This window comes from Hydractinia symbiolongicarpus, chromosome 8 (assembly GCF_029227915.1).
Source record: "Hydractinia symbiolongicarpus strain clone_291-10 chromosome 8, HSymV2.1, whole genome shotgun sequence".
Taxonomy (NCBI): domain Eukaryota; kingdom Metazoa; phylum Cnidaria; class Hydrozoa; order Anthoathecata; family Hydractiniidae; genus Hydractinia; species Hydractinia symbiolongicarpus.
This window is the reverse complement of record NC_079882.1, coordinates 26,967,401-26,986,200: the sequence shown is the minus strand read 5'-3', so window position 1 is coordinate 26,986,200 and position 18,800 is coordinate 26,967,401. Positions and strand designations below refer to the sequence as shown.

Below are 18,800 nucleotides of genomic sequence, written 5' to 3'. Positions count from 1 at the left end.
TTTCCTTTAGAGTGTCATTAAGTCAAAAACTTAAAATTGAGAATGCTTTTAATGGACACCGCTATTTAATAATTTCTTGGATGGTCGAGTCAAAATTAGTTAATATGGGATCTGCATCTGTGTTGAAATCTAAAGGTTCGTCTATACAGAAATTGATATAATAATTCAGACTCAAGTAGACCCCACAATTAGCTGAAAAGACTTAAACCAAAAATTCTAGGCCTTATAAAAAAACATGCGAGCTATTTTTTTCTTTCTTTCAAAAACAAAAATGTTCACAAAGAAAAATGTGTTGCGCATTAATGTGTGAGGTAAAATGAACGAAGCTTACACGTCACGACTATTTTTTTTCAATACACAACAAAATTTTGTGAATACGTACGAATAAAATTAATAAGTCATTATTCGTGACATAAGTTCTGTTAATTTCGGTTTCTATCCATGATGGCGGCAGCATTTTGCCAGTGACGAATTTAATTTAGTTTTAATTTTTTTAATTTCCAATCTCGTTGTTGGTAAGTGGTGGTAACAGATGGAATCTATCCTTTTTTAAAACAAAAGACTCGTGTTTTTTAATGGGCGTTTTCTCAAGTGAGGTTATAGACATCTCAAACAATGGTTCTTTTTATTATGCGCGAACTTCCGATACCTATTTTCGCTTTCTGTTATCGCTCTCATCAATCTATCACTGTTGTTATCACGCAATTACGACAATGAAACTTGATTAATTAGTAAAAAGCAGAACAAAATGTTTACCTAGTAATCAGAGTGAAAAAAAACAACATTTACAATTTTATACTAAGGTATAGCTTCTTTTGTTTCTACCTATTCTGGTTAAGACCACCTTAAAGGTTTAAACGTCTCCATGGGACCATGCGATATATTCAAACCTCCCTGGGGGAGAAAAAGAGCCCCGGGTTTAAATCCGGAAAAAAAGGAGTGCGGCCGTATTTTTCCGCAGATAACCCCCGGGCTTATCTCCAGACAAAACATAATAACTATATAATTCAGGTAGGAAAAACGTGTAATAAGGGGGAGTAAAACTGTAACAATGTGTGGTTGTACAAAATTTCTCCGGAAAGAATTCAGAAAAGTATCATCACCAGTTTCGTATTCGTCATAGCTCATCTCGCTGTCATCTTCAATTTCATTGTCCCTCCCTTTGCGTCAGTCATTCCATAACCTTCAAGACAACGGATGCTAGCTAAGTGATCTCTGACTTACCTAACTTGTTAGATACTTTGCACTTTGAAAAGGAACAAACTAAAATATCCTTTAATGATGTTTTGCCCCCCCCCCCCCCCTCCCCCCCCCCTCCTCAAGAAAAAATGGGTGAACCTATACGTGGGTGAAAGAATGCTGTATGTTGAGAGCTCGACAAAACATTCTTGCAGTGTACTGTGTGTCCGACTCCTTCAATTAAAAAGTGGGAGAATTAACCACCAGAAAAATTTAAAAGTTTCTGAAATCAAAGTTAATTCAGAAGCAGAAGCTGAATTTAACGAAAAACTAAGTGACGTCATCAGGCAAATAGACATCAGACAGTTGATACTCAACCAGAACCATTAGATCACCACTAGAACCACCATTTATTAAAATGTCAGTATTGAAGTATCCCAAAGATTTGTCCACCAGTTGAAGAAAGGAAATGTTACAAGTTTTTTTTTTAGATTTATTGGGAAACAGTCATGATGAGTTCCAAAGCGTACGTTTGTAAAAGTAGGGATTCTCTCAAAATTTTGCAGGTCAAGAAGCGGGTATAAAAACTATCGTTCATACAATAATCAATTTGAAGATGAATCAAGTGATGTATAATTCTTGTTGATGCCCCAAATGCCTTTTATGCAGTGAACACTAGAGAGGCATTCCGCCACAACATAAAAACTATTTGTGCTTCTATGGCTATTTTTACATGCAATTTTACTCCTTAGAAGCAAGGCTTTTCGTCATTGGAGGCTACAATTTCATGTCGAAGGAGAAACAACACCGAGAGAACCAATAACAATGGCTGTGTGTGCAGTGGCCTATGATTATATACGTATAGCTCATAATATAAACATGATTCTTATGCTGTTTGAAATACATGACACATTCAATGATCTGAATCCAGTAAAAGCTGCTGCGTATACTAATGACATCGCTTCTACGGAAAAATTGAACAGTTAAGGTTACTGTAAAGGAAAAAACTCACTTGATGAGTAGTCTCAGAAAAACCCTTATAATTTATCAATACTGTTATATATTTTTTTTTATTTTTTTTTCTGAATGCTTGATGGTGCTATTTTCGTGAGATGGTAATTTTCCAAAAGGAAAATATAATGAAATAAACACACATCAATCTTTCTGTCGTCATAATTCGCTAATCAGTAATTTATACAAAAAAATCCGGGAACTCTCATTAGAATAAAGCATGCTTTGACTACAGCAAGTTGCCGGTAACCTCAAAGGGGGAGTTCATGTTGTTTTTCTCACATACGAATGAACTTTCACTTTCATAATACCCGCTCAAAATCCTCACTTTTAATACTCAAATATCATAATTTTTATTCTATTGTTTTATGCACTTATAGCAGCTAAAGCAAAAATAAAGAGTGCCTCGAAGCATTCTTTATTTTGGCTTTATTAAAGCATGTTTGAAGCAAGTAAACATAATTTGAAAGGCATTTTAATGAAGCAAAAATGCGTTCACATTATTAAGCTTGCTTTAAATCGTGCTTTAAATTTATAGCATGCTTTTATAATTCTAGTGTGAACCCCCCTACCCCATATGCATATTCCTTAACTTTGATTTTTTTAATTCGATAGTGAAAGTAAACTATCTAAAAAATATTTTATGCATATTTTTATACGGGAGTCCCATATTATGCATAATGTTTACAAAAAATATGCTCAACTCATTTTGCACATATTTTTCAAAGGTGCTAAGGATATAACACCTGTAAAAAGGCTTTTTCCAGAAAAAAGGGATGTTCCAAATATTTTCATAGACTATAAAATATGTCATTGAAAAGAGTTTTTTTTTTCTATGTGTCATGAATTTTTTGCAAAAAACCTAAATAAAATAAATTGTTTCCTTTACAGTAACCTTAAGTTGCAAAATTTTTCTCGAAGTGCAAAATCTTGGTTGATTGTGAAGCCAGAAAAATTGGAAGAAGCCAAAACAATATTTGCTGGAATTAACATTAGTTTTACTATTTAAGAAAGAAGATATTTTGTGAAAATGTTGGCAATGAAAAAGTCAAAAACATTCTCGTCAATCCGTTTCGTTTACAAACATTGTTATGTTCCAACCACGAATAAGCATACGAATTTTTTTGGAAATATTCAGACTTTTATTGTACATGAAAGCTTCTTCGCCGTAAAACACGGGCCAAATCGATCAACATTTTCGGTCAACATTCTCGTCAACATTTTGAGCAACTACATTCTACTGAAATGTGGCCATTCATTCAATTTTTTAAAATGGCGGAAAAGGAAGCTGCAGCATGTTTATGCTAATCTCTTCTTTTATTTCAGAGAGAGCCTTTTCCCTGACATCTCTTTTTGAGTAGCTTCGATCTGAAATGTCCCAGAGACAGGGTCTTTCTTCATACAGGTCAATCAGTTTCTCCACTAATTCACCGTTCCATTTAAATTTTTGTTTACCAACAGTTGTAGTTGCAGGATCAGCTGAAGCAGTGACTGCCACCATTTTCAAAATGAATATATTTCTATGTTTTGATCTTATTTTCATGCAAGTCATGTATACACTCGAACAAAAACATTCGAATTCGTGCTGGAATATTCGAATTTGCAATTAAATAATTCGAAAATACTGAAAAATGTTGCCAGAAGTGTTGATGGCTATAGCAAATCGTAGCAACATACAAAACTCCTCAACAATGTTAATCAACATTTATAAAAAGGTTTATAAATGTTGATCAACATTTTTAGAGGGTTTTTTCTTCGCCAATATGTTGATACCCATAGCAAATCGAGTCAACATGTTCATCAACAAATGTTGACGGGTAATGTTGCTCAAAAAGTTGCCTTGATTTGCCACGGCCTTAACTGAATCTTTAAAAAAATTAAAGAAAATCTTATTTCTATGACGTAGCAAATGAGAAACATAAATGGCTGTGGCTTACAACTCTTTCAATTAAGGATATGCGAATGTTGTAAAGGTGTTAGGGTATAACCGTTGTTGCGGCTGTTAACAGGAGAAACCCTGAAACCACAAAGCAACACCAGTGGAGAAAAGGTAGAAAAGACCTGTAAAGTAAAGCACCCAAAATCCATTTGGAGTTTACCAAACTTTGAAGAGTTAATGCAGGGTACACTGCGGGGGTTAAATTGCCTTAAGGTATTATCTAAAGATCGTGAAACATTGGCTTAGATGCTGAATTATATAAATTTGCAAACTTAATCCTGGATGACTTTTTATTTTGGTGAAGTCAGATCTTCGAACTTTTAATATCGTAAGACTTCATTGTCGTTATATCTAACCTATTTAAACACATGTCACAAAAATAAAAAAATAAATTTCGTAACATGCCCTTTCAAAGTTAAGCCAGTTTTAACCACAAATATATATATCTATGATTTAACGCATTCCTCGGAATTTAATTTAGCGCATTAATACCAATTCTGACAAGATTTGTGCTCCAGGTACAAACATTCACTACGAGGCAAAATATCCACGAAGAAGCAAAAGAAATACAATAATGATTAAAATGTATTTATTTAGAAAATATTTACAGATATAAAATTATGTATATAAAATATGGTGTATTGAATCTAAAACTAATAAAAAAAACAATGAAAATAAATTCAATGAGTGCAAAAAATTAACGGTAAACAAACAACTACGTAAAAGCTAATTAAAAAAGTAAAAAAAAAATTTTACGTACAATAAAAAGATACCGAATTAATTTGATTAACTTCAGTAATTATTACACAAACAGTATAGACACGACAGCTTTCCCAAACAACAATATTATGATACCATGCATGAAATAGTTCTGCAGAAGGGTTGCAGTTGAATACACAGTGATCACTTCGTTTAAGGCTGTCTTCACTCGATTCACATCGTTTGAAATAAATCGGGTAACACCCTTCTTCAACGCTGCATTGATAAATTTTACATCCTCTTCCTTTGTGGCTTTCTTAGTTGATTCATTCCAAGAAAAAACGCTAAAAGAACCGAGGGTAGTCGGTCCGTATTTTTTCTTAATAATGTCTTTGATTTCAAGATTGTCAGTTTGTTTGTAATATTTATCATCGTTATAAATATCAAAAGAAAAATCCACAAAAGACGCATTGACAGCCTTGCTGACTATACCTGACGTCAGCAAAAATTTAGCGAATGTCGATGATGATTGATCTTTAAAGCAGTTTGGAGGAAAAACTTCCAGTATATCGTGATATTCGAACTTGATTGCACTTGCTTTTAATGGATCAAACATCTTTGCATCTAGCCACCAACCAATTGCAATGTTTGGATTGTAATAATTCAAGAATTTCAACTTAAATGCATCTCTCGAAACAACAAACACGTCATTTTCTAATTTAAGTTTTTCAATGAGCTCAGAAATCTTTTCGGCCAACCTGTCTGCAACCTCTCGATCTAATGGACCACGTGGAGGAGCGTAGCCAGGAACAAGCTAAAAGGAAAATCAGAAAAAATTGGAATTGTTCTCAACTTTAATGCGTTCTGAGGATTTTAAGAAAGAATACGAAGATTAGGGATTTCGAGGAAAAGTAGGGATTTTAACAAGCGCTGAATAATAATACATTTTACTTTATTCCAAATCTTTTTTATGTTGCAAACCTTAAATTTCCATTGGAGAAGCCACGCTCTGACATATATTCTGAATAAGATTTTTAGGAAAGTCCTGTTTACGATGTCGTCAAACTTCTGCATGCTTTAAAGTTTTTTTTAACCATTCTTATCACTCCGGACAGGTGATTGTTTTTAAACATACATACTTGTATGAATTCTGTCATCCTCTGCGCGTGAGAGTTTATTTCAAAAGAATATGCAGAAAGAAAAACCGAATATTGTGAGAGCGCATGTGAAAGAACCAAATCAAAACGTGAACTGATAATTTTTTTAAAAATTGACCTTATGCGGTTAAAACAGCTAACTATATACACATAATAAAAATTGGTTTGTTTGTTTGCTTGTTCGTTTGTTTCGCTACTTTTTCCATCTTAACTAATGGCCGTGCTTCGATAAAAAATAAAGGTCTTCTTTCTTGATTTTATGTCTTTATATAACTTTATATCAGCAAAGCACAACAACATCAGCTTCCCTTTTACACGAGGAAATAGTAGAGAATTTTTAATCCAGTGAAATGGACAATAACAATAATTCAAATTCAGTGTAATGAAAATTTCCTGAACTTCGCCGCCGCGATGAAAGGGCAAACCAATATCACACTACTTCGTACGTGTGATTTAAAAAAACTAAGACAACAACAAAAAAAAATTTGGAAAATTTAATTTTTTTGTCAGCATTGGTTGGTTTTTGGTTTTGGTTTCGTTTTGCGAACCTTTTTTTAAAGTTCTCATAATGAAATACGTAACAAATGTATATTTTGTATTTTGAATACATTTATGTAAAATTATAACAGGAAATATTGTTTTCTTCAATAAAATAAAGACCGCATAGTGATATGCCTAGACCAAATGTGTTTTGTGATTAATCAACTTTGGCGGTGGACCTTATTTTTTGATTTTTCTTTGTGATTTTAGAACTTAATTTTGCAGATGGGGTCCAAAATCAAAAAATAATTTTTTCTGCAATAATTTCTTGCATGAAGAATTCTCCACCATTGTCTTGTTACTGACATACTGGCTCCTTAAACTTTGCTTATGATTCATCTGTCATTTTGACAAAAGAACTAAGAAGTAAAAATTACCTTACCTCAATATATATCAACATATTTTTCCCTTGTAACTCAGATAAAACTGTTTCGAGAAGAGGTATTTTCGCAGTTGATTTGTATGATTTCGTATTCTTGGTTGTGCCTGAAAAACAGACGAAAACATTTTACCCTTGAACTTCAAACTTGAAGCCTTGACTTTTTTAGGAGAAAAATTAGGAGTGACCAATTTAAAAAAAGCATTCTCTAGGTTTTTTTATAAAACTATCCAGCTTTAAAAAATGATAACATTGAAAAACAAAAACGCTTTACCCACCTGAACCATAATCAATATTTTTTAGCAAATTCATCTTACTTATTTCGCTGTATGGTAAATCCAACACATTAAAATCTTCTCCAGTCATCCTCTGCAAGAAAAATTAATTGTGCACAATACAATTTAATAAGTTTGAAATTACATGTGAATTTTCAATTTAATAACAAAGAACCTAACAAGACTTTATAAAGAACATTTATTTCAACATGGCTGAGGATTTACTTTAAAATTAGGTTATACCAGCAAAATTCTTCCTGTTCTATGTTTTGTTATAATATTTGAAATGAAATAACTAAAAAAGTATTTATAAACACATGACAATACAACTTACATAGAGATTTTCATCTCCAAAAACAACTAACTTTTTATCTTTAGTAAGCTGCACCTGCATATGAACCCCATCGGCTTTAATATCTATCAAACTCTTGATTCCTTCCAAACTGTTCTCCTGAAAATTTATTATGTTCCCCATGTGACCAATCACTAAAGGTTTTTTAAGTTTGGAGTATAAATGATCCCGTGGGATTTCTTTTAGTTTTATATCTGAATAACATTTAGTTATGGTAGCTTCACTTGAGCCTAATAAAATTATTAAAAATAAAAATTAAGTTTTCATTATAAAACAGAAATTATTTCTTCTATAAACAACAACGATATTTACCAACCTCTAGTGAAAGAATACAATATGCATGTATACATTAAAATGTTGGATGTAAGCATGATTGTAACATTTATTTTTTACACCTAAAATTAAAAATAAAAGTAATTAAATTACATTAATAACAAAAATTTTATTAAAATTAAAAATGTTATTAAAATTAAAAATGTTATTAAATATTTGGTATAATAATTTTAATTTACTTTTACTTTCAGTATATACATTACAGGACATTTTTAGATATATTAAAATTCAGCATGTATTATTACAAAAAACAGACAAGGAAAATTCTCTTGAAAATCAAAAAATGTCTGGCTTAGTTTGAAATAATTCAAGTACCATAATCTAAATTAGCACCCAACATCTTTTACGTACCTCTTTCCAATTAGCACCCATGTAAATTTCTTAAAGCTCAGTAAGTGTCTATGCTCTCCATTTACAGGGAACACCTAACATAACTTATTTCTTAAAATATTGGTCTAACAAGACATTAATTTGGGATCAGCAGTTTGGAAACTGGTCTTAACTTAACAGTAACTTCCACACTCATTTTTCTTCCCTTGCATCTTTAAAACATTCCTTGCATCAGGTTTAGACAGAATATGAAAAGTTAAAGATGCATTATAGTTTTTTGACCTGACAATTTTTTTTTATCAATCAGAAAACGGAAAGGGTTATTCCAAGCAAATGAAGTAACTTTGTCCATAACCTATGGTCTCATGCTAAATTGCAAAGTGTATATTGCTTTCGTTTCTTGCAGCTTTCAGTGTCTAAAATAACTAACGGTCACCATAACTGCCTAGAATTTAAAATAGCTGGTCAAGTCAAAAAAATAAATAATGACTGCATAGTAAATGCGGGATTATTTAATTACATAAACTTTGTAACTACTTTTAGGACAAATGTACAGTATGAAACATACCAAATTCCATGCAAAAAATTGTGCTAACAATATAATGTTAATACTTTATTAAAACCACTTACTTTGTTAAGAGGCTTGACTTTTTATTGCATCCAGTACTCTAGTGTCAACAGGGATGACTACTGGGATCATGAGAGGATATACTTCAGAAGCCCATGTTTTTTCAAATACAAAATGGTAGGCCAGTGTGAGAAGTGGTTTACAGGACAAGGTTACTAGTATTCTCCTTATCCCAGAATTTCAAGATAATCAAGCCTAAGACTATTGTAGATCCAGGCCCACAGATTACCCAGAAGCAGCTAAAGTCAAATATTTATCATTCATTGTTGACAGTTTGGTTTTCTCACCCACCTTTTTCAACATTTTGTTTTCTTTTATGTATGTGCATTAATCACTTAATGTATTGGCATTGATGTCTACAACTGTTATTGTTTCAACTAAACTACAATCACTAAAACCCATGTATCAATTCGATAATCAAGCCATCATTTAACATAAGACAAGCACCTACAAAACCAGTATATTTACCCCCAAGGATCTTTTACAAGGGACGACGATCCATAATGACACAGGATCTACAACACAAGATAGAGGATTCAATTGGCATCAAAGGTGCGGGCATGCTTATACCAGTGTTTTGTATCACAGTTTTCTTGGTGATCCAATTTGCCTGCTTGCAGTTTCCAATTTTTTCCTCTTGTGCACTGATAACATGCGTTGATATGGATGTCTTTCCATTGTCATCCAAATGGGGTGAAGATGCATTTGTTTCGCTAGTGAATGAGTTACGTTTCCACAATATACACAATAGTTGGTAGTAGGTGTTTTCACAAGATTTGCTGAGATGTAAGCTTTCCACTAGATTCATTTTTACGAGAGACACAGGTATTTCAACCAGAGACACCACCCCAGATTAGTTATTATTTCCACAGAGACATAGGTGTTTCCACAAGAGATACTTTAGGTGACTTAGGGTTTTTGCAAGAGATGCACACATTTCCACAAGATACGTCTTAAGGGTAAGGATGGAAACACACACACATCTGGTTTAAGGGTCCCAATACCAAAAACTCAAGTGCAGTAACATAAAACAAGAGAAATAAACTTCTATATATAGCATGTTGTTATCTTTGTTGTTGCTTCACAACCACAGTGATTAAGGTGCAAAATATCTAGTTACAAGGGTGAATTTGAAATTATGTCAAATTTGTCAAATTTGTTATTTCTTTTTTTTCAGTAACCCATTTATAGTAATTAAAAAGGTGATGTTTGCAGACATTTTCTTTCGCGTATCTACAGTTTAATAATTTTCATTGCAAAATGTAAATGCTTTTGGGTATGCCCTATTTTTGGAAAGAGATCAAGAGAGTGGGTTAGTTTTTCCATGTTAGTTTGATAGTATTAAGTATAGATATAGTAATAATTTTCGAAACATCTTTTTATCTCCATCAACAGCTGTCAAGACTTAGGGTTGTAGCAGGAACTTAAGTTTTGTTTTAAATAAAGGTTGGGGCAACTTAATAATTTGTTATTCTATAAAAAAGCTCCACCTATGGTTTATAGCTAGTTAAGGAGCTAGAATGATGCAATTTTGCAGACAATTTTAAACCACCATCACCACCCTCTTAAATAAACTAAAAATGCAAAAACACATCCTCTGCATAAGTGTCTCCCATATTAATGATGACTGACCCTATGCTGCTAGCTACAGTCCTGAGGCTGTGAAATATTGTTTAATGTGGCGCCGTAGATTAGTGGTTATAGCTCTCGTACTCTGTGCGGGAGACAGGGGTTTGATTCCTCTTGACGGCGATTCAACATGGGCGAGTGAATGTTACCACAGCCCCGGGTTAACCCAAGCCATGTGAGGGAAATTGGGAAGATGACACACTGTGTGGGCCGTTGGATGTTGCCGGGAGTTGTCTAGTAGAGCGCGGGCTCTAATTGGGTCTGCGTAGCTCAAAATGAGCATTAAATACTCTAGGACTCTCCATCTACGCCATGGCCTCTCCTGGAAATAATAGACAGGGTATATCCCTCGATATTTGTGAGGCTAGCCATGTAAAATATGCACATCTATCTATCTATCTAATGGTATTAGCTATACAGGGAGAAAAAAAGGTGCAAAAAGGAAAAATAACAAACTATGCAACATAAACGGATGTAAATAAGGGGTCATTGAAATAAAGGACAAAACAAGACTATTTAACAAATACATGAAAGAGGGGTGATGGGACGAATGAGAATTCTGTAAATATCACCTGGGAAAACGGGAAAACACGCTAGCGCTGCTTCTTTCTATGTCCTCCCATAACCTTCTTTTCTGTTGAATTTTAAAATGCTGTTCTGTTGGAATCGAGAAAAAGCTAGCTAGCCATAGAAGTTACATGGTAAGCCACTAACTGAACATGTTTTATTTTTAATTCGTAGGCTAATTGATAGTTGTGGCTAGTTTTGCTTGATGTAACACCGTCTGGTTAGTTGCTTCCTTTTAGGTCAGAAAATAATCCCAAGTATTTATGTTTACATTTTTACAGTTGGCCACCATTCTTTAAAGTAAACACAATTGCTGATTACGGGATAACGCTGTCGGGTAGGTAATGCCAACTCGGGAAAGGTAGATGTCATTCTCCCACAAAACTTGTCAGATGACAAAAGATGACGAGAAAAAGTGAGTTGTCAATCTTTTATGAATTTTTCTTTCTATTGCTAAAATAATAAAAATTTTTTGCCAACAAATGTGGTGGGTAAATAAATCTGTGCTCAATTCCTTTTTGGTTCCAACTTATTTCAGCGAGCTGGCTAGCTTTTGTGTAGCTAGCTGGCTAGATAGCTACAAAAAATCACTTTACTGTTTTGTTTAAGAATACAATGGCCCCAATTTGATTGGGATGAATACCTCAATTGTGACACAATCAGTAAGGTCAGGATGGAATATTTCAAGCTCTGTAGATAGCTTATATAATGATGCTTGACAAATTCAATTTAATCATATATAACAACATTTCGACTTTCCAATAATAGCAAAAACTAGCAAAATGTCCGCATTTTACAAATTTTTGTTAGCATTGGGCTTAAAGTTTACCACACCAGGCAGTAAGTTCACCACTTACAAGGTTAAGTTTATTTGTAATTGCTACAGAGTCCAACGTCATATTTTTTGCAAAAACAATAGTTTGGCGCCATAGCTTATTTTTTATAATTCTTGCACTTTGTATCAGCGATTTAATACAATGAGAGAAAATTACGTAGTATGATAAAAATAGGCATAAATATTAAAAGTTTTTAGGGAAAAACAATTAACACATGTCAGCAAAATTCTTCTGAGGTAGTTTTTTAAATGTTAGTAAAGTCACTAATTTCTCAATTCACTACTTTCTACATTCTCAATTCTTAGTCTTTTAATTTAGCATAATGTTTCCTTTTGTGTTTAAAATGCCAGTTTTTATGTTTTAGTTACTCCAAAATATAAACAACAAAACTGCTGCAGTGTTCTAGTGCAGAAATTGCAGCAACAATTATTTGTTGATGCTCAACTTTTAATCGATTGTTGTCATTTTTTTAACGTCAAAAAACAGACATATATAAAATCTGATATGAAAATATTGCAAAATATGTAAACAAATATATTCCAATCAAGTTTGCTATAGCAATTATGAAGCTTCACAAAGATTATTCTCCTCTTTATGGAAGTCACCAAAGTCCCTTTGTTGTAAAGTCTACACACTGCTAACCTGAATATTAGCTCTGATCCTTCCACTGTAAAGAGTAAATTTTACACCAGATATGTACACCAAAGAAGTTATTGCTCACTAAACTATTGTAAATAGTAAAAACCCACCCATATAAGTAACTGGCTCAAGTTAAATAAGCTTACTATAAATACTAGTAAGACAGAAGTTATATTTTTTGGTAAGAAGACTAGATTAAAGTCTTGTAATGATGTAATTATTCGTTATGATGGCATTCCTTTGGTATCTAAAAGCAAAGTGGAGTATCTTGCTGTGGTTTTTGATAACAATCTAAGCTGTAAAATAAGATACAACAGTTCCAAATTGATATCTGACACCAAAAATTTATTAGTTAATGCTCTTGTTATGCCTTATTTATACTACTGTTCTTCTACATGGTGCAATGCTAGCAAGTCTGTATTGAATAAAGCAGATAACTTGTACAAGAATATAAGCATATTTATAAATACTTTAATGTCAGAAATTTATGTGGGAAGAAATTTTCGCTAGTCACCCCATTCGCGTAATTTTTTGTATTTCGTGGAATTACTTTTCGCATATTGGCCAGAAAAAGTATTTTCGCAGGAATTAATTTTTCGCGACTTGATAGTTGAAAAAAATATTTTACGATGCTATTTTGGTGATATTTTAAAAAAAGAAGAAAACTTATTGGTTTTTCTTACATGAGTCACAATTTTCCCATGTTCTTTACCAGTCTACCCTTGTTATCTTGGAAGGAACGAGGAGAAGTTAGGGAGTAGTAGCATCATCTTCAGATTTTTGAAAAATTTCGCGAAATTTCGTGAATCATCGCAAAATGGATTTTCTTTGTGGGAATTTATTTTCGCAAATGAGCCAAAAAGATCTTTTTCGTGGGCATTTAATTTAGCGAATTTAGGGTCCATTCGTGAAATTCGCAAACAAAATTCTTCCCGCAAAAATTTCTGACAATGTTAACAATGCATCCAAATGGGTCTTCCAGATCTTTTAGGATATCCTTTAAATTCAGATGACCTAGGCTCTGAAACAGCCTTCCTTCTGAGTTAAGAACTTTGCAGAGTTTGTTAGAATTCAAGGAGGCTTCTAGTAAACACTTCAAGCTAAGGTCTTAATCCTAATCTAATTTTTCTTATATAATTTTACTCATAGTTTTTTATTTTATAATGTTTTCATTGTTAATAAAAAATAAACTATTTTTAACCTATCTGTTTAAAAAATATTACTCCCACAATATAATGTATATGTAAATGTATAATGTAATGTATAAGTAAAGCGATTTTTCTGTGCATGCAACTAAAAATATTCATTGTTATTATTATTACCCACATTGACACAGAAAATCAAATATTTTCAGGGCAAAAGAGCACCGCTTTATATATTTTTTACAAAAACGAAACCATTAAACCGAGGCGCATGGACTTGGAAAAGTCTTAGTTTAAGAGCTATGTTGCAAAAGTTACAAACTGTGGGTGGTAGAGAACAATATTGGAGTGCATCAGCTCACTTTTCATGTCAACCCTATAAATTGTTAATTAAAAGAGCTCATTCAAAAAAGAGTGCTAAAACATAAACAAGTTTTTGTAAATATTTTTGCAATTTTTGTAATTCCTAGAAAAAATAGTTTATATAGCTTTTATTTGAAACAAAAAAATTAGAGGATTCCAAAAAAGTTAATACACTAGATATTAGTCTAGAGTATAGGTCTTTCTTATAAAACAATTCATTTCTAAGTTTATAATTTTTTATACACAGTTTTATTACCTATTTCTATACTTATATATGCCTGAAAAAAAAAAACTATTAACAAGTGACAAATGAAACATATTTTTAAATTAAACCCTGATACACTAGTAGACCAAAAACGCATATTTACCTTGTAAACGACAAGTGTATAAAAGCTTGTTAAAGTTTTAACAAGCTTAAGTTACCAACGCACATATTGCAAGGAAATAGCATTTATACAAATAGTCATAAAATGATCTTACCATGGCAGCAGGAGTTTGTTTCTTGAGTGTGTTTAACTGTGTATAGGGTAATAGAAATTTGCAAGTCATCACGATTGCTTTTGGGGTACGTTTCAAATATAAAATATAAGAAGTTAGCACAATATAAAACGCCCCCTGTTAACATTTTTTTATTTTTAAAAGGTTCAACATTTTGTGGCATGTACTATGATACAGTGATAAGTTGTTTATTTTGAAAAGGAGGCTTTTGTACATCTAAAATAATAAATTATAATTATTACCGAAACAAACATATTGCACCTGGTATTTGTCATAAAAATAAGTTAATATAAACAAAATGTTGCACATGTTAACTGAAATTTATAAAAAGATCAACTTTTATCCTTGATGAAATAGATCAACACACATCAATCAAGTATTGTTGAAAGAATTTATCACATATTATTATTCCAGCTTCTTTCATGAATAAACAATACTAAATTGTTAAAATTGAAAATACTCCATGGTAAACGAAAGAAATGCCATTTTCAATTTTCTGAACAGATTAAAGTTTTAAAGTTTGATTTATAGACACATAAAAATCATTGTTTAATAATGGAAATGTAAAGAGTGTGAAAATATTTGTGATTTGAAATCTAGGAACACAGAGAAAATGTTGAAAGATTTCTCTATGAAGCCTACCCTGTTTAACAATGGTAGGATGGTTTAGGCTCGTTCTTTATGTTCTAATAATTTTATATTTTAATTTTAAAATTTGTTTATGTTTTTACTAAAGGTTCACTGTTGTTGACCACTTTACTTCCACGGACAAACAATCATGAGGACACTGTGGACTATGGTGATTATTACAAAGGACTTGCACTGGCTTTGAGTTCCTGTGTATTTATTGGGACTAGTTTTATTGTCAAGAAAAAAGGATTGCTAAAAGTTTCAAGAACTTCTTCATCCAGGGCAGGTAAAGGAAGCAATTCTTTTTCTTTCTTTAATTTAGTATGTATTACTTAAACTTTGAATTTCACAATTCTTTCATAGGTGAAGGGGGATATGCTTACTTGAAAGAATGGATGTGGTGGACTGGTCTTATAACTAGTATGCACTTTTACAGTTTTACAGTATATTAAAGCGTTGTTTGCTTTAACTGAAGTTTATTTTGCTGACATCTGTCTCATTTGGAACATTAATGTTATGTTTAGTGATCATTGGAGAAGCTGCAAATTTTACAGCATATGCATTCGCTCCAGCTATACTGGTAACTCCTTTAGGAGCTCTTAGCGTTTTAGTAAGGTTAGTAACCTTTATTCTAAGCCAATCAAAGAGGTGTACGAACACTACTAAATTATTTTGATTTTTATTTAGTGCTGTGTTAGCATCCATCATGTTAAAAGAACGTCTTAATTTGCATGGTAAAGTTGGCTGTTTTTTATGTATCGTTGGCTCCACAGTGTTAGTCATACACGCTCCTCCCGAAGATGGTGTGAACACGATGGAGGATCTTTCTGCTAAACTGAGAGAGCCATGTAATTCTTTTACGTTTTTAAACTTTATTCCTATTACATTGTGGTCGGAATTGAATTAACTTACTTTGTTTTTTAGTGTTTATTTGTTACACTGCTGCTGTTTTCATTGGAGCTGGCGTCCTCATGTTTTATGTTGCTCCGTCTCATGGAACGAAAAATGTATTAGTGTATGTAGCTATATGTTCCGTGGTCGGATCCTTAACTGTGATGGCCTGTAAAGGATTAGGAATTGCGTTGAAACTTACACTGAATGGAAAGAATCAGTTATCTAATCCTGTTACGTGGATGTTGTTAATTGGAGGCGCGCTGTGTATCATGGTACAGATGAATTACTTGAATAAAGCTTTGGATGTTTTTAATACTTCGATCGTTACGCCGATTTATTACGTCATGTTTACGACGTGCACCATTTTGGCTTCCGCTATTTTGTATCAGGAATGGGCAAACCTGAATGCAAAAGACTCTCTTGGTTCAATATGTGGATTTTTAACTATTATTTGCGGAGTTTTTCTTCTGCACGCTTTTAGGGATATCAAATTTTCTTTACGAGAACTTTATGGTTCTGTTTCTGGTACCAACGACAGAAGATTACACATGAATGATAGAAATACGCTGATGAATGGAGAGACGAATGTATTGATGGCTAATATTCTGGATGATGACGAAGAAGTTAGTGATGATGTCTACCTTGCTAAGTCAGGTGGGCTGAACAGTCCGACGGATTTAACTACTAGTAAATTTTAACTTTTAATGCTTATTTAACCTCGCTTTTAAGTAGAGCTTGAGATTTATTTATCGTAATCAAGTTGCTAATATTTTTTGACTGTAAATGTATTCGTTAATGTATACATTAAATTATTTTTATATTTGATACACGAAGTGATCGTTTTGTATTTTATTCTGTCTATAAATAAACCCGTTTTTGTCGTTCAATAACCATCGTTTACCAAATAATTTTGTGTGTACTAATTTTTTGCGAATTTTTGCTGATTTTATGAAAATAGGATACCCTTAAAATTTTAGGTATTCTTTAGGCCCCCTCACTGTGTCAGCATGGTTGACACGAAAAGTTTAGCTTGAATTTTTTTATAATTTAAGCGTGGAGTCCTTGAGTACCAGAGTTACTCTTTCTTTTAAGAGCTATAACGGCTGCTAAAACAGTCTGTTGAACATGGTGGTAGACTTCACCGTAATCAATGTGATGTTAAATATCTACTATAGATATACAATCTCTGTTTATTAGTCAATAATCAGGTTTTTTCTGGAAACTGAAATATTTAATTTTTTTATACTTGACATCTTCAATATCGGGAAAAATTTTTGTAAAACCGAAGGGGAGGGAGATTTTCATTTATATCAGGAGTCTGAAACCAAACCAAACCAAACTGAACCAAAAAGTACCTTAAGATTTTGTTGAAAACGTTCACAAAAATAGTCGAGTTTTCGATCGGAGAAATCACGATCAAACAAGCCAATATTTTTGATTACATAATCACGTAAGCTACAAATGCCTTAGTAAAAAAATAAATTAAGAAAATACTGCTATGCTAGTGAATGACTGTCTATTCATGCACTGTTAAATGACTTAGAGTTGCAAAAGATATCTAGCAATTTTTTTTAATATGTAAGTAGTTAGCTTTTTATAGCTATCTAGCTCAATTATACAACCTAAATAAATGTTAAAATTATCCTCTATATGTTATTTAACTTCGCCAGGATATTGTTTTCCTAAAATTTAACCATTAAAATTATCCATGCAGTTAGTAGTTTGTTCTTTGTACCTGGCTGCAAGCTCTTCATTACTACCAACAACTTGTTTTTTTTCGTATGGAGAGAAATTTTGTGAGTACCAGATGACTCCATAGCTTGAAATCATTTAATGTAAGCTTGCTAAGTAAAACTGGCTCACAACTTGAATTACTAGCCATGACAAACCAACAATAGCAGTTCTCTGACTTAACTTGAGGCACCGGTGGCTCAAAATTTTCGTGACTTCGTGGCCCGGATTCAATATAAGATGCACGAAATAAAATTCCGGCAGGCTCGGTGAGATTGTAATACCGTGTATTGTTTTTGTTTTTTTAATTATTTGCATGTGCAATTTGTTAAAAGATTATTATTCACTATATGATAGTACACCGACAATTTTAAATAATTACATTGAAGATAATGTTTTAAAAGTATAAAATTTAACATTTCTTCATTTTTTAATAAACATGTTATTTTTTAACACACATTCGCCGGGAAAGTCCTTAAAAAATTTTCTTTTTTCTTTTAGTTCTTAATTTAGCTTCCCTAAATAAACAGGTCCTTTTTATTCTCCCTAAATGCAATGGCGTTAATTTTTGCTACTTCCAAGAGCTTCTTTTTCACTTTCTGATAAGCGTGCCAAGGTTTTCAGCTATTAACCTACAAATTGGGAAAATATATGTCCACTAAAATGTTTCTAAAATAACAAACTTGGTGACTTTCACTATTTTTCTACTTGGCAAATTTTTATGAAAACTTTTTTGAAATCTTTTATGTTGGGAGGTGCCATTGAAACATTGTTAAGCTTTGCGTTACTTCAACACAAAAACCATATTTAACAAAAAAAATTATACACAGATAAATCCAATTCTTCCCAGGGCATTTTTCCTTTTTGATTACACGCTTTTCCAGGCAAAACTTTATGAGTAAAACGAGATTAAAATTTCATGGGAATAAACTTTAATGGCCAACAATATAGTTTAAACTCATTCCTCATATTCTACATATAAGTTTCGCCAGTAAATTACTATTTTTGATAAATAGTATGCGCATTCAACTATAACTTTATTTCAACTT

General features: G+C 32.4%; 3 protein-coding genes across 6 annotated transcripts in view; 2 read left to right on the top strand and 1 right to left on the bottom strand.

Moving 5' to 3' along the window:
* The window catches only part of LOC130653570 (tyrosine-protein kinase-like otk), a 69,796-nt gene that overhangs the window by 17,834 nt on the left and 33,162 nt on the right, over positions 1–18,800 (top strand). The window lies entirely within an intron of this gene.
* On the bottom strand, positions 4,702–10,977 carry LOC130653577 (uncharacterized). 3 transcript variants are annotated; one of them, XM_057456086.1, is made up of 5 exons: positions 7,848–10,977; positions 7,514–7,761; positions 7,222–7,273; positions 6,908–7,011; positions 4,702–5,642 (listed from the first exon to the last, which is right to left on the bottom strand). In XM_057456086.1, the coding sequence occupies exons 1-5, from the start codon at positions 7,900–7,902 to the stop codon at positions 4,932–4,934; spliced, it is 1,170 nt and encodes a 389-aa protein (XP_057312069.1). In that variant the 5' UTR covers positions 7,903–10,977; the 3' UTR covers positions 4,702–4,931. The 3 variants fall into 3 exon arrangements, with proteins under 3 accessions (XP_057312069.1, XP_057312068.1, XP_057312070.1); XM_057456085.1 differs by having other exon boundaries at positions 7,183–7,273; positions 7,848–10,970; XM_057456087.1 differs by lacking the exon at positions 7,848–10,977 and having other exon boundaries at positions 7,183–7,273; positions 7,545–7,687.
* LOC130653575 (magnesium transporter NIPA2-like) lies at positions 11,306–16,857 on the top strand. 2 transcript variants are annotated; one of them, XM_057456083.1, is made up of 7 exons: positions 11,349–11,433; positions 15,097–15,152; positions 15,233–15,412; positions 15,490–15,546; positions 15,651–15,741; positions 15,814–15,974; positions 16,051–16,857. In XM_057456083.1, exons 1-7 carry the CDS (start codon positions 11,384–11,386, stop codon positions 16,716–16,718), a joined length of 1,263 nt encoding a protein of 420 aa, XP_057312066.1. In that variant the 5' UTR covers positions 11,349–11,383; the 3' UTR covers positions 16,719–16,857. The 2 variants fall into 2 exon arrangements, with proteins under 2 accessions (XP_057312067.1, XP_057312066.1); XM_057456084.1 differs by lacking the exon at positions 15,097–15,152 and having other exon boundaries at positions 11,306–11,433.

What these genes read in the sequence shown, in the direction of transcription:
- LOC130653577 (XM_057456085.1), bottom strand. Translation starts at nt 7,902, where the DNA reads ATGCTTACATCCAACATTTTAATGTATACATGCATATTGTATTCTTTC. An exon ending in AAATATTGATTATGGTTCAG is followed by an intron (nt 7,012 to 7,182) that starts GTGGGTAAAGCG and finishes TCTGTTTTTCAG; the next exon opens with GCACAACCAAGAATACGAAA. An exon ending in ATATGTTGATATATATTGAG is followed by an intron (nt 5,643 to 6,907) that starts GTAAGGTAATTT and finishes TTTTCCTTTTAG; the next exon opens with CTTGTTCCTGGCTACGCTCC.
- LOC130653575 (XM_057456083.1), top strand. Translation starts at nt 11,384, where the DNA reads ATGTCATTCTCCCACAAAACTTGTCAGATGACAAAAGATGACGAGAAA. An exon ending in ACAAAAGATGACGAGAAAAA is followed by an intron (nt 11,434 to 15,096) that starts GTGAGTTGTCAA and finishes TTTGAAATCTAG; the next exon opens with GAACACAGAGAAAATGTTGA. An exon ending in GTGGACTGGTCTTATAACTA is followed by an intron (nt 15,547 to 15,650) that starts GTATGCACTTTT and finishes TGTTATGTTTAG; the next exon opens with TGATCATTGGAGAAGCTGCA.